Below are 18,267 nucleotides of genomic sequence, written 5' to 3' on the forward strand. Positions count from 1 at the left end.
CTGACAAAATATTTTATAAATTAAACCCAAGATAGTCACATGCACATTCATGAAATGTAGTGTGGTAAAGCTAAATGATCTAAGTGCCAAAATATACTAAATTGAGTTTCGTACAGCAATATAATCTACGTGCCCGCGCCAATGTAGGTACTGCCATTGGATGTAAGTGCCAGTCGTGATTCAAATAGTTTTTACGAGCGACAACAGTTGGCACAACCTGTATGTCCGCGAGCTCTTGCAGCGCTAATTGCGACAGTCGCACCTGTGTTTCCGTACCATGTGGGTCTCTGCCCGAGGATGGGAGCAGATAGCAGTTCCCGAAACGTTGCTTGTTTCTGTTTTGGTAAAACTATTGTATTTGTTTGTCTTTTCGTTTTGTCGTGTTTTTTTGTCTCGTTTCAACTGTTGTGCTGAATTATTTTGGGTTCAATATTTTTGTTGTCGTCTTCATTTGTGGGTTTTTTTTTTCGTTCTCTTAGTACATTTTTCTTTGTTTTTCTTTGTTTGTTGACCATATTCCTGTTTTGGAATATATTGTGGTGTTCATATCCTTGTTGACAACAGCAATTGTTTGCTTAATTTTGTGTGTTTTTTTTTTGTCTTTTTTAGGTATTTTTATTTATTTCTTTATTTATTAGTTTTTCTTCAACAGAAAAAGTTCTTAGCAATGGCATATGTCCAAAAACTTACATCAAGTCATCTACAACTTTCATCCGACATAATTTTTTATATGACCAACCATTTCTACAGGGGTTGGAGGACAAAAAAAAATTGTAACTCCCTTCATAAACACAACATTGAATTAGTTTGGATATTTTGTAAATCTTATTTTATCTGAAACTTTTGTCTAAAAATTTTTTTGATTAGATAGATGATTGCTGCAAGGGGTTAAAAAAAATAATGAGGTAAAATTAAAAAAAGTTTCATAGCTCACTAAGAGATACACTATTAAATCTGTTTGTATTGTTTGTAAATCTTATAATTTTTACCTAAAATTTTTGTTTGAAACAATTTTTGATAATACAAACCAATACTGCAAGGGGTGGAAATAACAAGGGTAGAAAGACAAAATGCCATTACTTTTTTTTTTGATAGACATGGTATCAAATCCATTATCATTTAATGTAAAATGCCTAAACTTTAACTAAAACCTTTGGCTAGAGATTTTTTGATGAAACGAACTAGGTATTACCATTAAAAACATGGGTTGAAATTTAAAAAAAATTAAAACTTTCTTAGCATCAAATTCGTCAGACTTTATTAATAACCATCTTAATGTTACCTTAAACATTTGTCCAAAAAATATTTATACAATCACGTATTAGTTCAAGGGATGAAAAATTATTTTTTAGTATCAAAAATAATTGCATAACTACATACCTTAGTAGGCATAATATGAAATTTGTTTAAGACATTCAATGCTGGTTGCATTAAGTTAAAAACATTCCAAATAATTTTGCTGTATGTAATATGAGAAACATATTTGAATCTTGGCAAACATTTAGGATGTTATGAGGGCTGCATTTAGCTCTTAAAATGTTCCAGGAGTTAATAAAAGTTTCCAAAATATTCCAGAAGAAATAGGTACGGTATTCAAAATCTACCTACGTCTGTAGGTTGTCCCGAAAGTTTTTTTTTAAATCATATTTTTAATAATACTTTTTATTTCAATTACGAATAACTAATCGAGCTCTATGGCTACTGTTTCGGATATATTTAGATCAACGCACTGCAGCACTCGTATAAGGCCAGCTTGCCAAGTTAGCCATGTCATTATTGTACTGAAAAAATAATATTTTCATTAGCTGTGTCAAACTTTTGACACAAGCAGATAAATTATTTAGCTTATTTAAAGTTTCAGGTGATTTGTCCTCATGTGGTAAGGAATTCATTAATTTATATAGGAAAATAATGGTAGTGTGTTATGAATAAATACTAAGTACGTGAGCTTGACGAATTTAAATAAATACTGATTAACTATCTGTGAAAATTATATATATATTTTTTATTATTTATAAGGGGGTTGTTTTAATATATATATATAATACATTTTTGATTTAAATTCTGATAGCTGACAAAAATCTAGAAAATTTATAATCCACGACAGAAGCAAGGAATCTGCGAATACCAACTAACAGAACTTTAACCAATAAAGCTGTCTGCTTTTTTTTCTTGCAAGAATAATGAAGATGAATTTAAAACAAACAATTTGTAAATTATCACTCTGCTGAACAACCAGACATTTGGTTAGTATGTTAATATTATTAATCAATCCATATTGCAATACATAGTAGATTCTTATAAATTGAAGAAATGAATTTTTTTTCCAGAAGTTTATTATTTTCAAAGATGTTTGAAAAAAGGGCAAAATCAATTTGGAAAACAATTAAAGGTTTTGGTGAAAGACTCATTCTAAGAATTTCGTTAGGTATCCACTTCAAAATACATCAGTCATGAGAGTGAAAAAGCAAAGAAATTCCAAAAATTAGAGAAAATAGCCATTCTGATATAGAACATGTTAATGAGAATGATGTGTGCACTGCAAATTACTATGATACGTTAGTACATAAAACTATTACGTTAATATTGCCAAACAGCACCGAGACATGCTGCTGTACATTAAACTTCAATAATACTGTTTTCTAAAGACTATATTTAAATTTATTTTTAGAACTATTGAAACTGCTGGTGCTAACACAATGAAACATGTTTAATTTCATATGTAAGGCAGAATAATTGTGAACATCGGCTTACTTATAGACAGCATTATGTCCATTGGTAATCATTGTCATTTGACTGCACTATTTCGGACATGAAACTTTTCAATGAAAAGCGCTTAGTTTTCTGCAGTGCATTTAACTTTAAAGTTTTTAATGTGCAACTAGTTAAACACGTTCGCAGAGGAAAACTTGAATAGATTGCTGAACTTGCGAAATGTCTATGTGGCTGCAGTTGCGGTAGTTGTAACAACAGTAGCTACTCACAACTAGAGGAAATGTGTGCTTCTGTTAGTATGCCTCGCATATGGACACATACCTGGCAAAAACATAATGGCCAAGGTGTCTGAACCAATAAACAACATGTTATAACAGAAGTTGGAGCAGAAGAGCGAGTTGGCAAAGGCTGCTGGCGAGGTTGACAAGGATGAAATTCCTCTAATTTTAGTCGTTGCGGATGGTGCTTGGGCTAAACAATCATACAAAATAAATATAGTTAAAAAAACTAAAGAAACATGCTTTTAAAGATTATCAAACTAAAAAGTAAAAAATAATTTTAAAATTAAATTTATGACAATAGTATATAAGCAATACTAGTATAAATGAGAAAAAAGCTTGAGGCGCTTTGTGCCATATTTTTTGAATATTAAGCGCCCCATGCTTTTTTCTCATTTATACTAGTATTGCTTATATACTATTGTCATAAATTTAATTTTAAAATTATTTTTTACTTTTTAGTTTGATAATCTTTAAAAGCATGTTTCTTTAGTTTTTTTAACTATATTTATTTTTAACTTTTTAGTTTGATATTCTTTAAAAGCATGTTTTTTTAGTTTTTTAAACTATATTTATTTTTAACTTTTTAGTTTGATATTCTTTAAAAGCATGTTTTTTTAGTTTTTTAAACTATATTTATGTATAATTATCATAGGGAAATGAGTTACCGACACTACCTATTACCATCTGAGATAACTATTTGGAGTTGCAACGTCACAAAGAAATGGTAAAGTCTCTACGAATCATTTGCAGTTAGATGTATGGATATAATATTAGAATTTACCGGGGAAAAATAAAAACATTTTCTTTTTCGGCATGGCCGGGAGTAGAACCCACGATCTTTGAATCCGAAAGCTGACGTCACAGAAGTCGCGCGCCTTAGACCGCTCGGCTAACGAACATAATGAAATGGGTGGGACATTTTACTGTGATGAGTCACTCACTCTTAGTCGAAAGAGTTACAGACGGACAGACAGAGTTACAGACGGACAGACAAACATACAGGTGAAGCTAATATAAAGCATGTAAAAACATGACGCATTTTATGGTGTGTTAAGTAATAGTGTATGAATATTTATTTTCTGTTCAAATGGTGATTATCCAACTGTTGATTGAGTCAGCTTAGTTTATTGACGTCAAGGTTACGATCTCTCGGTAGGTAGCATGTTTTATATTGTTTAGAAATATTTTTAGTTTCTTTTTAATGTCCCACATCTTTTTTTCCTGTATGAATTATCAGGGGATGGCTTCAAAAATTACTTTAAACATCTATAACACGTACGACCGTGCCAGAGCCGGCATTCAAACCAGGAAGCTCTCGCACCTTTAGCAGCTAATGGAGGCTGTCTATTGTAAAACTGATCACATCGTAATTAAACATGACATTTAATGGAAAATAAAACATTTTTTCAGGGTGCCATCATTTGATAAAGAACTAAGAAATTATTTTGGTTGGAATTTGTAACAAATATTGTTCTATTTGTCTGAACAAGGAAAATCATCAGTTAAGACTCACAAATGTGCCAAAAATTGGAATAGTCCATCATCATCAATGGAACATGAAATAATTGTTGAAGTTTTTTGCAGTGAGTTTACATATGTGGGTTGAAATATCATAAGCTGATTGGTGATGGTAACTCCAGTGTACACAGAAAATTGATTGTATGCCATATGGCACTGCACTTCCAAACCAAAAAATTGAATGCCACAACCATAATTTGCCTAATTACACAAACAAAATTTGTGATGTTTGCAAAAACAAACTGGGTGATGTGCATTTCAGAAATAGTGTTTTTAGCAAAATTAAAAGATTGAGGACAGCTGCTATGTCAAGACAAAAAAAAAGTCAACATTAGTCAGCACTTAAGGGTTACAGAACTAATTAAAGACATATTGAATAGTCCTCATAATGTTTTCAGTGATCACTCATGCTGCCAAGAAATAAAATATCTTTGCAATAGTTCTACTAAACGAGAAGTTAACATTGTATCACTTCTGAAAGAGACTTCTATTTTGGACGAATTACAAATCACAGTTAAATGGGTTGCACATAACGCATCCAGTTTCATTTACGATATAGACAACAACATTCCAGAACTTTTCAAATCCATTATTGCGAAAACGGAGGTAAAAGAGTAAATTTTTCTTTTCTTGTCTCATACCAAACAAGGTGTAATGCAGCGGCAATTTCTATGACCGCAAATCCAACTTTACACTCTCATTCTTAAAACCTCAGTGAAAAAAATCTTTGTTCCCATATGAAGATATTGAGGCAAATAAAGAATGGCAAATAGCAACAGTCGCTGACTTAACTCTAAAGGAAACAAGAAAAACAAAAGCAGTGTACTAAATTTTCTGGAGAAAATGGTAATTATGGTCTAGGTACATCGGTGATCCAAGAAGATACGACAACTGAATTCACAAGGTGCAAGGATGAGTTTCTCTTAAAAGTAAAAACCGAAGATAATAAAGAAATAGAAGAAAAAGTACCTGAGAGCGTAGTGCCTCTTTTTGTTGAAGAATCGATCGAAGCAAAAGACTCACCGCTTTATTTTTCAGAAGGATTTACAAAATGAAAGTTACATCATGTGCTTCCGTTGTAAAATAAATAAGGTATCAAGTATTTAAAGGAAACACAAGTACATCTAAAACTTTTAGAAATGAAAGACGAAACTTCACAGCTGAAGAAAAATCATGATTATATGTATCAAGTACAGTAGGGCGGCAAGTTTGCTACTCTGTTGTTTAGTCTCCTTTGGGAATGACTATGGAAGTGATTGAGAAGGATGACTTATTCTGGGAAGAAAAGCTACCACCTAAACTAAAAAAATTTTATTTTAATTTCCTCCTTCCAGAAATTATTGATCTACATGTTGGCTGAAAGCCATATGCGACCCACAATACATTACAGAAGCTCAAAATTTGGCCACAAAAGTGAACTACACACACTTCAAAAGAATTTAGCTTATATGTTTGAATTGAACATATAATTCTGAACAGTTTCAGCTGAAATGTTTAGAACAGTTATTAATTAGTATGTACAGTTTATGGCTAATGTTGCTACAAACTGACTGGTTGATTTATTGGTTGATTGTTTTTATAATCTCATAATTAATTATATTGTCTTGTGAAAACAATTAATTTTTAAAGGTTTTCCGTAAATATTATTTTCAAATAGTGTTCTATGTAAAATATTAACCAGAAAACTAGAATACACTCCATGAACTTTGTCTGATGCACAGATGTAAAATTATTCAATAAGAAATATGTTTTAGTGCTAAAGTTGATGTGTTAAACATTTTCATAAGTTTTTTTTCCGAGATGAGATCTGAAATGTAATTAGGTCAAACTTGTTTTATGAAATAAATAGGTAAACCATGTATAATATGCTAGAATTAAGTTTGTTTCATAACATATTATTTTCGTAGGTTTATTTTGAATTGTTTCTGAGTAAATAACATTTGTTCTAAGTGAAGTTGTAGATATTTATTTATTTCTGAAAATCCTCTTATGTTTGAACAAAAGTGATATAATATTAAATAAATTTTAGTTAAAGACAGATCATTTATTTAAAGTTCAACTGTTTGTAATACATATTTAGTTTCATACATTCATATTACCTAAGAAATTTTAATATGGTATTAAAATTTTATGCAATTGAAATAGTGTTATTTTCTGCAGCATTTATTATTATAAGAAAAGACTACTTACTATATACAATGTACTTTTAGTCTTGTATAATTTTTTAAGAACATTTATTGAAATTTGTTTCTTCTGTGCGGTTATTGCTGAAAAAAAAAAATTAACAATTGCTTTTCTTTTTAAGTTCTTGTTATTATTAAGGACATGTAATGTAACAGGACAGATATTATTCTGTTTGAGCAAAGTTATCGATAAATATATTTTAGATTGATCTGCCTATTGATATTTTCTCTGTGTACTACAGCAGCAAATTTAATTTCATCACATATGTTGAATATTTTGATTATAATTTACACATGACTTTTGTTATGGATTAATAGCCAATCAGATTCTGCCACAGAAAAATTTGTTGTTAGCGGGCGAGGCTTCTTCATAAACAGACGCGTTCTTGACGGCGAGCAAGTAGAACAGGTGTATGATGCAGGCTAGATAGAGAAGAACGACTGCGGGCGAACTCCAGCAGGACAGAAGTGACCGAAGTAGCAAGCACACGGCTACTTGGACAGGTTGGGATAGCTGAGCGAGTGGAAGAGCAGACCGTGGGTCCGTGGTCGGGAAGACGAATGAACACAAGAGTGTCCCGAGCTCTACACTACGACACTGAGGGTCCAAGGCCAGCACGACGTCCCGACACCGAGGGTCCACTACATGGAAGATCCCCCGCTAAGATAGCTCAATAGATGACGAGTCCGTTCAATAACTGTCTATGGATTATCAGGAAAACAAATTGCAGATACTTTAAGCCAGTCTTTCAAAATTCAGTTTAAATTTGCTATCCTTAATACCTGGATGTGACTGGCTTTAGTGATCTACCAACTAAAGCACACACTAAATTCACTGCTAGCAGAGTAGAATCAAATTCAACGTAAAATCAAAGAGCAAATTTTCTTACTTTGCTCATGCTTGGCTTTACTAGATTTTGCTAAAGTTGATTAAATTCATCAAAATTTTGTCTTTTTGCTGCTAACTTTGTGAATATTAATGTTAATGATATTAAAGTCGAGATGCTATATGATTTTCATGCTATTATTTTAAGAAATGGTGTGTGTACTTTTAAGAAACTGCATTGCGATTTTTATTACATTCACTTCACGCAATGAATGATCTACATGTAATGCCGTTCATTCATATTGTCTTTCAATGATCCGGAGGGTTTGTGGTTAAAATTGAATAATATATGTGCACTTCCTCCATGCAAACAGTGTGGTTTCATTGACATGCAAATATAGTTCATGTTGTTTGGAAAAAAAAAATGTAAAAATTAAAGATTTATTTAACATTTAAATTTCTGTTAGTGTTATACACACATTTAAAATGTTATGCAACGTTCCTTAGGGTTATGTCTACCAAAATTTGTTCGTGTGTAGAGTAGTTATGAACATAAAAAACAATGTCATGAATTGTAGTGTATTATTTCCAGTAAGCATGTTGCTGTAGTTAAATTATGTTTTATCACATTTGAAACCTACATTTGAAATGTTGCAGTTTAAATATTTCTGAAAGTGTATAATTAATAAAGCTTTTTTTTTTTTTTAAGAAAAAAATTACATCAAATTTAGCAGAATTTTTTTTTAAAACAATCTTAACTAAATGAATTCTGAAGTCCAAATTTCTGTGAGAAAAAAAAACTTTTATCCAGTTTTGGATGTTAAAATTAGCTATTGCTTATACTCTATTCTAGATAAGGTTCCAATTTTTTGACATATTTACTAACGTTTTGAATAGAGCTTATGCTGTAAATTAATACACAAAACATACATTTTTTTGTATTATAAAAGACCATACAGCAACAAAAACAAAAATGTTTTGGTCCAAATTTCAAGTATCTAGCACTTTGGGAAGTTAGTTTAAAATCAATTACAAAATTCCACCAGGACAGACATACAAGAAAGCGAGTTAATAAAAACACATGGTAAAAACAGCTCAAATTTACGTACTAATTTAGACAATACTTCATACCTGCATCCCAAGCTTTTCTCGAGAAAGCAGTATTTTTCAGGAATATAATGTGTGAAGAAAACTACACATTACTGGTATCACAATTAAAACCTTTTCATTTATTAATTTACAAAGCATATAATATATGTTATACAAATAAATTGTTATGTACAAAAAATTAGAAAATTTAAACATTTATATTTTACACTGACAAAATCTACATGATATCTTTGTGAAACATCTCCACAATGTGATGCTTTCATTTCACTTTGTATGTTACATGTTCGCGGACACTGACAATCCAAGTAGTAGATACACACGTAAATAAAATAATATGTACAAGTCACAAGCCAGACAAGTAGCAAAAAGGAAGCAATTCTCAGTTCCCAAATAAGGCAACACTGGCGATAATTACACTTTGCTATAATAAATTACAAACCTAAACTTTTACGTCTTGAAACAATAAGCAGGACTAGATGCTACCAAACCAAATTTATCAATTTGAATACGTAATTTTCGGACACATGCGTTGACACTAGACTCATCAAAATTACAAGTTTATTGGTAAAACCATAAAACCTTCCTGACAAAGAAAAATTAATAGGAACACTGGAAATGCACTTTGCTACTATGTTAATGGACACATTAAAAACCCTAAAATAAACTTTTCTTCCTACAGTACAAATTAAATGTTAAGTCTCGTCAAAACAAACAATCTGTCAATGGTAACCAGGAAAATTCACATAAATACAGTATCAATATTACATATTACAATGCAAGAAAGGAACAATCCTTATTCAGATCACAACAAAGAAGTTTTTAACAAATGCAATTAAAATTCTCAACGGTCAAAATAAAAACTTAACCACAATATTTAACTACAATTACCTCTAATTTAAAAAATCAAAACAAACTAGACATATTTTGAGTCTTAATGTTATACTGTTAATGAAAGAACAGTTAATTATTCTTCCTGTGAAAGTCTTTAATATAAAATACAAATCAAGAAACTAGATTCTATTTACATTTTAGGGACAAAAATATCACATTAAAATGGTAGCAACACAATTCAATTTAAATTAAATAAAATTTTATTATAATACAACTTGTCCATTGAAAATTACTTGCACAGCCAGAGAGTACAGGCAAAAAGCCACGGCACATTAAGTGTATAAGTCAAACAATTCATGAGAAACTCCTATATAAAAGTCACAATAGCACAGAACCTCCAAGTTCAACTTCACGCAGATGTGATGGTCCAGATATAATTTGGTCCAGTAAAAAGGATGTATGTGAAAAAGGAGACAATAAATGATCTCATTTGATTTCCAGTGATGAGAAGTTTTTTGAAAATCTGGTGGTATTGGTGGTTATCAAAACAAACCTACTTCTTTCTTCAGTTTTGTTTGCTTCCAAGTTGGAAGGTCCAAGAACTCTTCCTTCGTCATTCCCAACAATTCCTGATAAACAAAATGTATGTTAACATATGAACATGGAAAAAAAATGAGAGAGACTTTCAGTACTTGTCAGAAATTTGTAAACATCTAACAATCTAACCTCGCAATGAATAAATTCATGTATTCTCAGTTGCAAATAAACTTATTATACGAAACTCCAACACAATTTAATGTAGAATTCTTTAAAATAGTGCCAAGCATGATATACTAAAAATTTTAACATGCACCCGAAATGCAATGAAATATGCATGCTTTAAACAATGGAAATTTAACACGTTTAAAGTCCAATGCGCTTGCATGCAGAAACTGTTGAAGCCAAGAGCCAAAGTTGTCAAGTTGCCAGGTGTGGCAACATGCACCCCTACCCCTATATAATAAATTTTGCGACATCAGGGAATGTACTTAATGTGTATTAGTATGCATAAGTAAAGTTTATGGTAGTGAAAATATTATGGAATACAGTTTGTAAACTTTAGCAGTCATAACATGATATAATCACGAACTCTGAAAATGTCTAAAATTTATTATCCAGAATAATTGTGTTATAAAAAACAGGCCTCAAAGATATTTATAATTTTGCTGGTTCTCTATAGCTATCTTTTATGTACGTGACAAACACACAAATAACAAATTTATGTAGGTATAGCATTGACCTCATCTGGGGCTTCAACTCAATGAGTTAGACATGTCACAACCCTTCCTACCCCGTCCAAATGCCATTTAAACTTCCCGCCAGCAACGTGCGCGTGTGTTAGTGTATCACAATCTAGTGCAAGAGGGCGCGGTCTAGTCAGTGTAATAAATAATAATACTGCAAACATTGTTTTTGTTCATCAGAAGTGTATGTGTTATTTCAGGGACTCCTTAAATATGAACCATTGAATTACCTTGATTTACCACTTCGCCACAATGGACTCAAACTTGCTGAAGGCCATTAAGAACATTAATTTGAATTTGTAAATTAAATATACTTTTTGTAAAGGGTTTTGAGTCCCGAATAGATGTGTTGTAATTTTTGAGGGTAATATTCTGGTTTTAACTTACGCACATGCACATCAGCGGCATGACAAACTACTAACAGTTCTTACAGCTTGGCGCTACTGCGCTGATGAACCACCTCTGTGGCCATGACTCCTCCCAGTCGCTTCGTATCTCCACCCGAGGTAGGATGCTGTTCGCACTCCGAGGACTTCAACCTTTGTCAACTGATCTTCGAACTGTTGTTCATATTTTCACTCCAAATTGTTTGCTAGTTTACCCCCGGAGCCACAGGGTGGCCTGGACCTCCAGTTAACCGGTCGTGCCACAAGGCATTTCACACTTTACTTTTGTGTTCATAATTACTGTACAAGAAACGTGTCATAAATACCAGCTTCGCATATGTATTTCGTGTTTTTTCCTATTCAATTCACCTGACCACATGAGAGTGACTACCTAACGGCTTTAGGGATGCCATAAGAACTCATGTGAGTATGATTATAACGTGCCCAGTGCTGAGATTGGGCCAGGTTCTGGTGGTCTTGGCCAAGGTAAAAGGAAGAAATGAGTCACATCCCAACATGGGCCAAATCACGCTATGGGGTTAGTGTCTCCGCTGGGTCCATGCCCTCTATACACGATGGCACCCAATAACTTCTTTGAGACTTCCGCTAACAAAACTCCTGGCTCAAACAACATAAATTGCGGGACGCAGATTAAGAGTGTTGTAATCAATGGGAATTTATTGCATTGTATCAAATTAGGTTAAAACGGGATGGAAATAAATTGGTACAAATAACAGGATAACGTAAACAAGATGTAATGTAAAAATCAGTATTCTACTGTATTGTCAACAAATTATAAGTTCCCACCAATCTGATTTATTCCAACCTAAAAAACTGAAATATTAATAGCTCTTTTATGTTACACAAAAAATGCTAATTCATTGACAAAAATTAAGTATCATATTTAATTTACAATGTTGCCAAAAAACTAACTAGAATTCGTTTATGAGCACTGAATAAACAAATACCTTAATATCTTACGAGAGTCTTACATATACCTATGTATATTTTTAAAAAATATATATATATAGTTCTTGAAGAAAGTAATTTTAAGAAAAGTAAAAACCTAATGATTTAGTTGGATGTGTTATATTTTCCAATGCAGAGTTCAATAATTAATTGGGTTTTAATCAAGTACAATCCCAACTTTGATGCGATCAGTTTTTCACTTTACAATTTTTTGTTCAAATCTTTCCCACTTAAGAAAAAAGCTTGGAAGAAAACCATAACATTGTGTCTTGAACAATTCAGATGTGAAGGTAGAGATAAATGAAAGGAGATCTGGTGGTACCTGGAAATGGCTGGGCTCCAAGTACAGCTCGAGCCGCGTGGGATCCACTCCGTCCGGGAGAGGCCTCTGCAGCAGTTGGACGGCCGGGTACGTAGAGCACGTCAGTCTCGCCAGCTCCGTCTCCACGGTCAGCAGCTCCCCCGGCTTCCTGCCGTCCTGCAATGCACACGCGCCGACGTTACGCGCGTTACGTCGGGCCATTTGGTGCCAACTATCCAGGTTACCCAGGCTCACATACAATAACATGTAGAAAAACCACTCAATTTGAAAACTGCTCAAAATATCCAAGTGGGGTCTGTTTACGAAAAGCATTTAAGAATACGCTGAGGTCGGTTGAGAAGTTATGTTTCTGTTTTAATTTTTTGAACTGGGCTAAAACATGTGTTTTCAGAAATAATTTTTAGACATGATAATCTCGGTAAATAATCTAGAAAGCACTCTAATCCCACAGTTTTCCTATGCATGATGAAAAGACTGTACACCAGTTCAGAACCTTGCACTTGGAGGCAAATTCACACTAAAAGCACCAGCGAGTATCATACTTATCATCGCTACTCACCAAAATCAATACACACCTGACTAGGTGGGCCCCCTAACCAGACAATTTGGGAAAAATAAACTTGGGACGAGGGCATAAAATATAATTCGTTCAGTAGACATATTTATATAACTTGTAAACACAGCAATCAAACATAAACAAAACTATATGCTCAATAATTGGTTTGATTGTTTAGTCTTGCTGGGGATGCAGAATTAACAAAAGCACAGGAAAACTGTGGTTGAGTCGACAGATCACTCCCATCCTAACAAGGCAGTTAGAAAATATGGCAGACATTTTTACGGTATTCTTCTACCCTCCTCTCCGTTTCCTATTCTTTCAGTATTTCCTTTTTTAGGTATCTGTGAATACTGTTTTTTATATATCAAATGTTGAATCAAATATCAAAAAAATCATGAGTACAGTATACTTTAATCAAATTTTAACATACTGTGAATTTTTTATCGCACTTCCTTCGAGTCAAAAAAAAAATTATCCATAATACACTAAAAGAGAAAGGTGTACAATTAAAGATATTAAAAATCCTGCAATATAATTTTTTAAACCACTAAAATTTCAGTTGAAAATTTTTTTTGGTTAATCAAAATGATTAAATATACATTATAATATATGCATAAAGTATTAATAATTTTAAATCATAACAGATTATTTGTAACACATAAAAAAACAATGAATATACAAAGATGCTATATAATCAAAATTTCTCAATAAAATATTTTCTGAATGTTTTATAGGTAACAAACTTTTTAAAGATATTTAATTTGAGATGTTAGAACAATTTATTAACATAAATATACTATTTTTTTAATGCTCCCAGACTCCAACACCCTTCACCGTCTGATAGTCCCCTTGTATGCCCTTGCCGGTGGTAGAGACAGCACTCACACTGATATTCAGCTCGGCGACATCATCGCGGTCCGTCCACGCAGGGAAGAGGTTGGTGAAGCGCAAGGGCTCCAGGCCTGCCCACACCAGGCACGCGCGGGGCGCCACGGAGTCGCCGTGCTTCAGCCGCCAGTAGTCGAGGGCCGTCTGCATGGCCGCCCGCCGCTCCACCTGCCACAGCACGGCCCGGGACCCGCGCACCAAGCTGCTGTCCAGGCCGCCCTCCTCGCCGCAGTCTGGCCACCAGCCCTGCCACAGCCACAGCTCGCGCCGGTCGTCCAGCAGGAACAGGGCTGCCAACACCAACATGTCGCTCTTCACACACCCCTTCAAGCTACCCTCACACTGCTTCATTTATCAGTAATAACTAGAGACCTGCAAAATTTGCGGTTTCAATGGCCTTCGGGATAGACTGCACATACCCCTGTACACTCGGGCAATTAACGCAAGTCCATCGGCTGCCGACTTGTAAGTCGTCTCAGCTGGTTTGTCTGTGATTTGATCCTTCTTTGGTTGAGGGTTTATAACTGGTTGAGATTCGTCCAGATGAACAGTAAGCCAATAGCAAAATTATCTAAGAGGTATGTGTGTTTGAATTCTAGCCTATCACCGAATGAATCCGCGAATTTTGCAGGTCTCTAGTAATAACACATGCTTTATAAAGGTGAAAATTTAACAAAAATATTTAATTATGAATGAAGAAAAGTTTTTATGGTATTATTTTCCAGCCAATTTTGTTTTTAAAACAGCAAAATATCTCTGTTATAGTTTTATTTTTTTTATAAAATCTGATTATTAAAAAAGATAGCAAATAATTCCATGATAATAATTTCACAAAATAGGTAGTGTAATTTTGACTGATACATGATGCGCTTTTTCAATACAATGATTTGTAATAAGCATTTATTAACTCTTCGGACTAATAAAATAAACCTGTTAAGTATTTGCGTGTTTGAAAAATTGTTCCAAGGTCGTCATGGAAAAATGAGTAACAAATAACAGTTGCAAGATTAAAAAAAAATAAACTTTTTCCAATCTTTTTTTATTAAATTGTGGTACAAATGTTCTGATAAAATAAATTACTTTCAAGAATTTAATATTTAAAATATTAGATTTTTAATTATTACAGTTAAGGTTTGATTAAAAATGCAGATTATTTCCATTATTTTAATTGCATTTTGGCGCTTTATAGTGTGTGAACTTGAATTTTGGTGTTACGTTGTATTGACATACTTTTATTGCAATCCACCATATACTGTATTTATCCACATATGGGTCACAAATTTAATGCAGATTTTTAGTTTTAAAAAGTGTAGTGCAAATTTATAAATTTTGGTAAAAAATTTTTATAATTGCAGTGTGTCTGTGGCGTATGTGTGTTGGTTTTTAATAAGTATGTAATGAGTAAGTATAAGTTGTTTAGTTAAACTATCTGAGCAGTGCGTGAAAAGCAATATGAGTGGCGCCACTGTGTTCGACTCCCCAGCCATCATACCAGTCGTCCAGTCGCAGCTGACGCCCGCGAGTGACACGACTTGCTGGGCTAGAATTCGACTGGAGGAGGGGAAATTTACAAATAAACACGCGTGCATGCATGTGTGTGTGTGTATAAGGAGGGGGAAGGAGGATAAGTGTGTTCTGTAAGAGCGTGTGGCCATGTAGCTTTGGTGACTATTCTCCCTCCCTCACTTTTGTAAATGTCCGTGAACTGGCAAAATCTCCACGTTTATTTCGACAGGTTTTTAAGATGCAACTGTGGACCCAACATAATAGTTTTTTACCCGAGATTCCTCTGCTTTCAAATGAAACATTACATGATAAAATTACAGCCATCCTTGGTCATTTTGAAGCCTCACTTAAAAGACTGGATTTTTACTCCCCCAGGAATTTCTCATCGACTGTAACATGCACAAAAGTTTTTATAAAAGAAACTGACAAAGGGTAGCTTGCTGCCTTTTTTTGTATTATGGAAGAGTATTGGTTTTAAAAAAAATTCAATACCCTGAAATGGATGGAAGGGATATAGCCATATAGGTTGTCTTATTATTAGGAGAGATCGTAAATCAGCAGAGGAGAGGTGGAGAAAAGTCGGCTGGCCTCACTGCCTTCTACACAGTAACAAAAACAGCACAGAAAGCCTACAAAACGAAATTGGAGGGTTAACACCAGTGACATATTCCTTATGGACCAATAAGCCGATACTTGCATTCTACTGTAGACAGATAGATATATGGTGCGACTCATACTTGAGGGCGACCCTTAAGGCAAAAAAAAAAAGATATACTTTATGACCCAAATTATAACTGCGACCCAAACACAAGGGCATCTCTTCTGCAGGTAAATATGGTAATCTTGTCTTTAAGTATTAAGTATTGTCCGTGCTTAATAACTTGATAGCTTGAGCGATCATCATGCAGACACTTCTATAGAAAACATACATGGAGACTCTCAGGAGGTACACAGAATATCATTTCATGGAAAGAAAAAAGTATGGGGGAGGAAAGATTATTCCTGCTGTTTTATTTCAAATAATTTTCCTTTAGATGGTAGAATAATAAGATTCCTGAGGGGGCTATATACTCCCCCCCCCCCCCCGGCCCCTGGAGACAGTCGGGAACACGGGAGACTCACCGGGCTGGCTGGCGGAGTACAGGTCGGTCTGCAGGAAGGGGTAGGCCACCACGGTGTGCTCGTCCCGCAGGGGAGAGAGCACCTCCGTGGCGCAGAGCGTGCCGCTGAGGCTGCTCAGGTGAAAGAGGCGGGGGGAGTAGTCGAACATGCCTGCGTCTCCCTGCAGCGACACGTACAGCTGCCGGTTGCAACCACCCACGGCTGCAACAAGAGCCCACCGGTGATGCTGACGCGCACTGCAGCAGGCCGTACACAAATATCCATGACTTTCCATCACAAAAATCACAAATTTCTCTGATAAATCTTTTAAATAATTTACTTTTTTTTTCTTAAAGAGAAATAATGACGATCCAGTCTTCACCATCACTATAGCTGTATTAGCTCGAACACAACCTTGCATACACCATTTTACAGTATGTGAGACTGCACTAACACGTAATACGTAAAAAAATAAGTTCAAAATGTGGGTGATGGCATACTGGAGCATGAAATTTTCCCCTCAATTTACTATCACCAAGAAATTCTCTGAATTTCCCAAACCAATATCAACTTCCCTGACTTTCCCCCAACTTTCCAGAATGTTGACAACCTGTACAGTCTCTCAATTCAACAGGACAAGATTTTATGGTTTTATTTTTAAGACATTTAGTTTTAAGGGGATGAGATGGGTAAGAACCAAGTTTTATTTCTGCTGATTTCTGTTAAGAATCTTGTATAATAGGTCATAGGTCATGTAAAAAAAATACAAAATTTCTTTTTTTGTTGAAGTAGCTTGGCTTCAGGGTTGTAGCCAAGTCCAAGGCGAATATATCACAGACATTTCTGTCAACATCATAGTCGCCATCAGGGTAGAGTTACCTACTGAGTATGTTGACCGAAACGGCCTTGGACACTGCTACAACCCAGAAGCTAAGCTACTTCAAACAATGGCCGCGAAAGCGTGCCATCTTTATTCTTTTTAAGTTGTTACGATGTGTACAACTGTAACATTTCCTATCTCTGTGCTGGGTTTACTCCGAAACAGGGTATGGTTTGAAAGAAAAGTGCAAATTGTATAAGTTGTCCCAGGTATCAACAGTAGGCTGGGACGGACAGAATGAGAAGACAATCATATGACCTCATCACAACAGGCGGATATATAAACCCAAGCAGTTGCCAGCCTCAAGACAGTCAACAATCAAGGGTTACTCTGGGAGTGCTTCGGCAGACAAGCGGCAGGAAGCTTTACAACAATACCTCTAGCAACGAGGAACGAACGGAAGCTCTGCCCGAGCAAGTACTACTTGCTGGGTGAGTTGGACAGGATTGGCAAGTGTTCCACTTCTTCCGCCATTGTTCATTGGGCAGAACATTTTCTTTTCTCAGTTCCTTGCAATTGTTACAAACACAGATTCATAGCTTTGTCTTCCAGAAGTTTTTCTCATGGATGCAAACATTGCCACTTCTGTTGCACTGTTACAACCAATTTCAGTTTAGTATACTGCAACACAATTGAGCCTTACGTATAATGGTACACATCTTGCCATGCAGAAGTGAACAGCGTAGTCTTGCAGTTCCACTCCGGCTTTTAAATCACATGTCACACAAGGTCACACAAGAACTTTACTCTTTTCTGTGAAGATGTATTAAAATTACTGCATACCTACACTGAGAACAAAGGAACATCCAGCACCTTAGGGAGAGGGGTGCTGCAGCAATTGCAACTGTAAAAGTCGACAGATTCAGAAGATAAGGCAGGCAATTGAATATTTTTTAGAAATCACCAGAG

General features: G+C 34.6%; 1 protein-coding gene across 5 annotated transcripts in view; it reads right to left on the reverse strand.

Annotated features, from left to right (window-relative positions):
• Positions 1-8,722: 8,722 nt before the first annotated feature.
• LOC134546213 (uncharacterized) overlaps positions 8,723-18,267 on the reverse strand; it is a 720,520-nt gene continuing 710,975 nt past the window's right edge. For all 5 annotated transcript variants that reach the window (XM_063388829.1, XM_063388828.1, XM_063388825.1 and 2 more), the window contains 4 exons: positions 16,500-16,700; positions 13,869-14,161; positions 12,425-12,580; positions 8,723-10,093 (listed from right to left, as the gene is read on the reverse strand). In XM_063388829.1, coding sequence (XP_063244899.1) covers positions 10,007-10,093; positions 12,425-12,580; positions 13,869-14,161; positions 16,500-16,700 — 737 coding nt within the window. In that variant the 3' untranslated portion in view covers positions 8,723-10,006. The remainder of the gene's footprint in view (positions 10,094-12,424; positions 12,581-13,868; positions 14,162-16,499; positions 16,701-18,267) is intronic.

This window comes from Bacillus rossius, chromosome 1, assembly GCF_032445375.1.
Source record: "Bacillus rossius redtenbacheri isolate Brsri chromosome 1, Brsri_v3, whole genome shotgun sequence".
In the NCBI taxonomy this organism is placed as follows: domain Eukaryota; kingdom Metazoa; phylum Arthropoda; class Insecta; order Phasmatodea; family Bacillidae; genus Bacillus; species Bacillus rossius.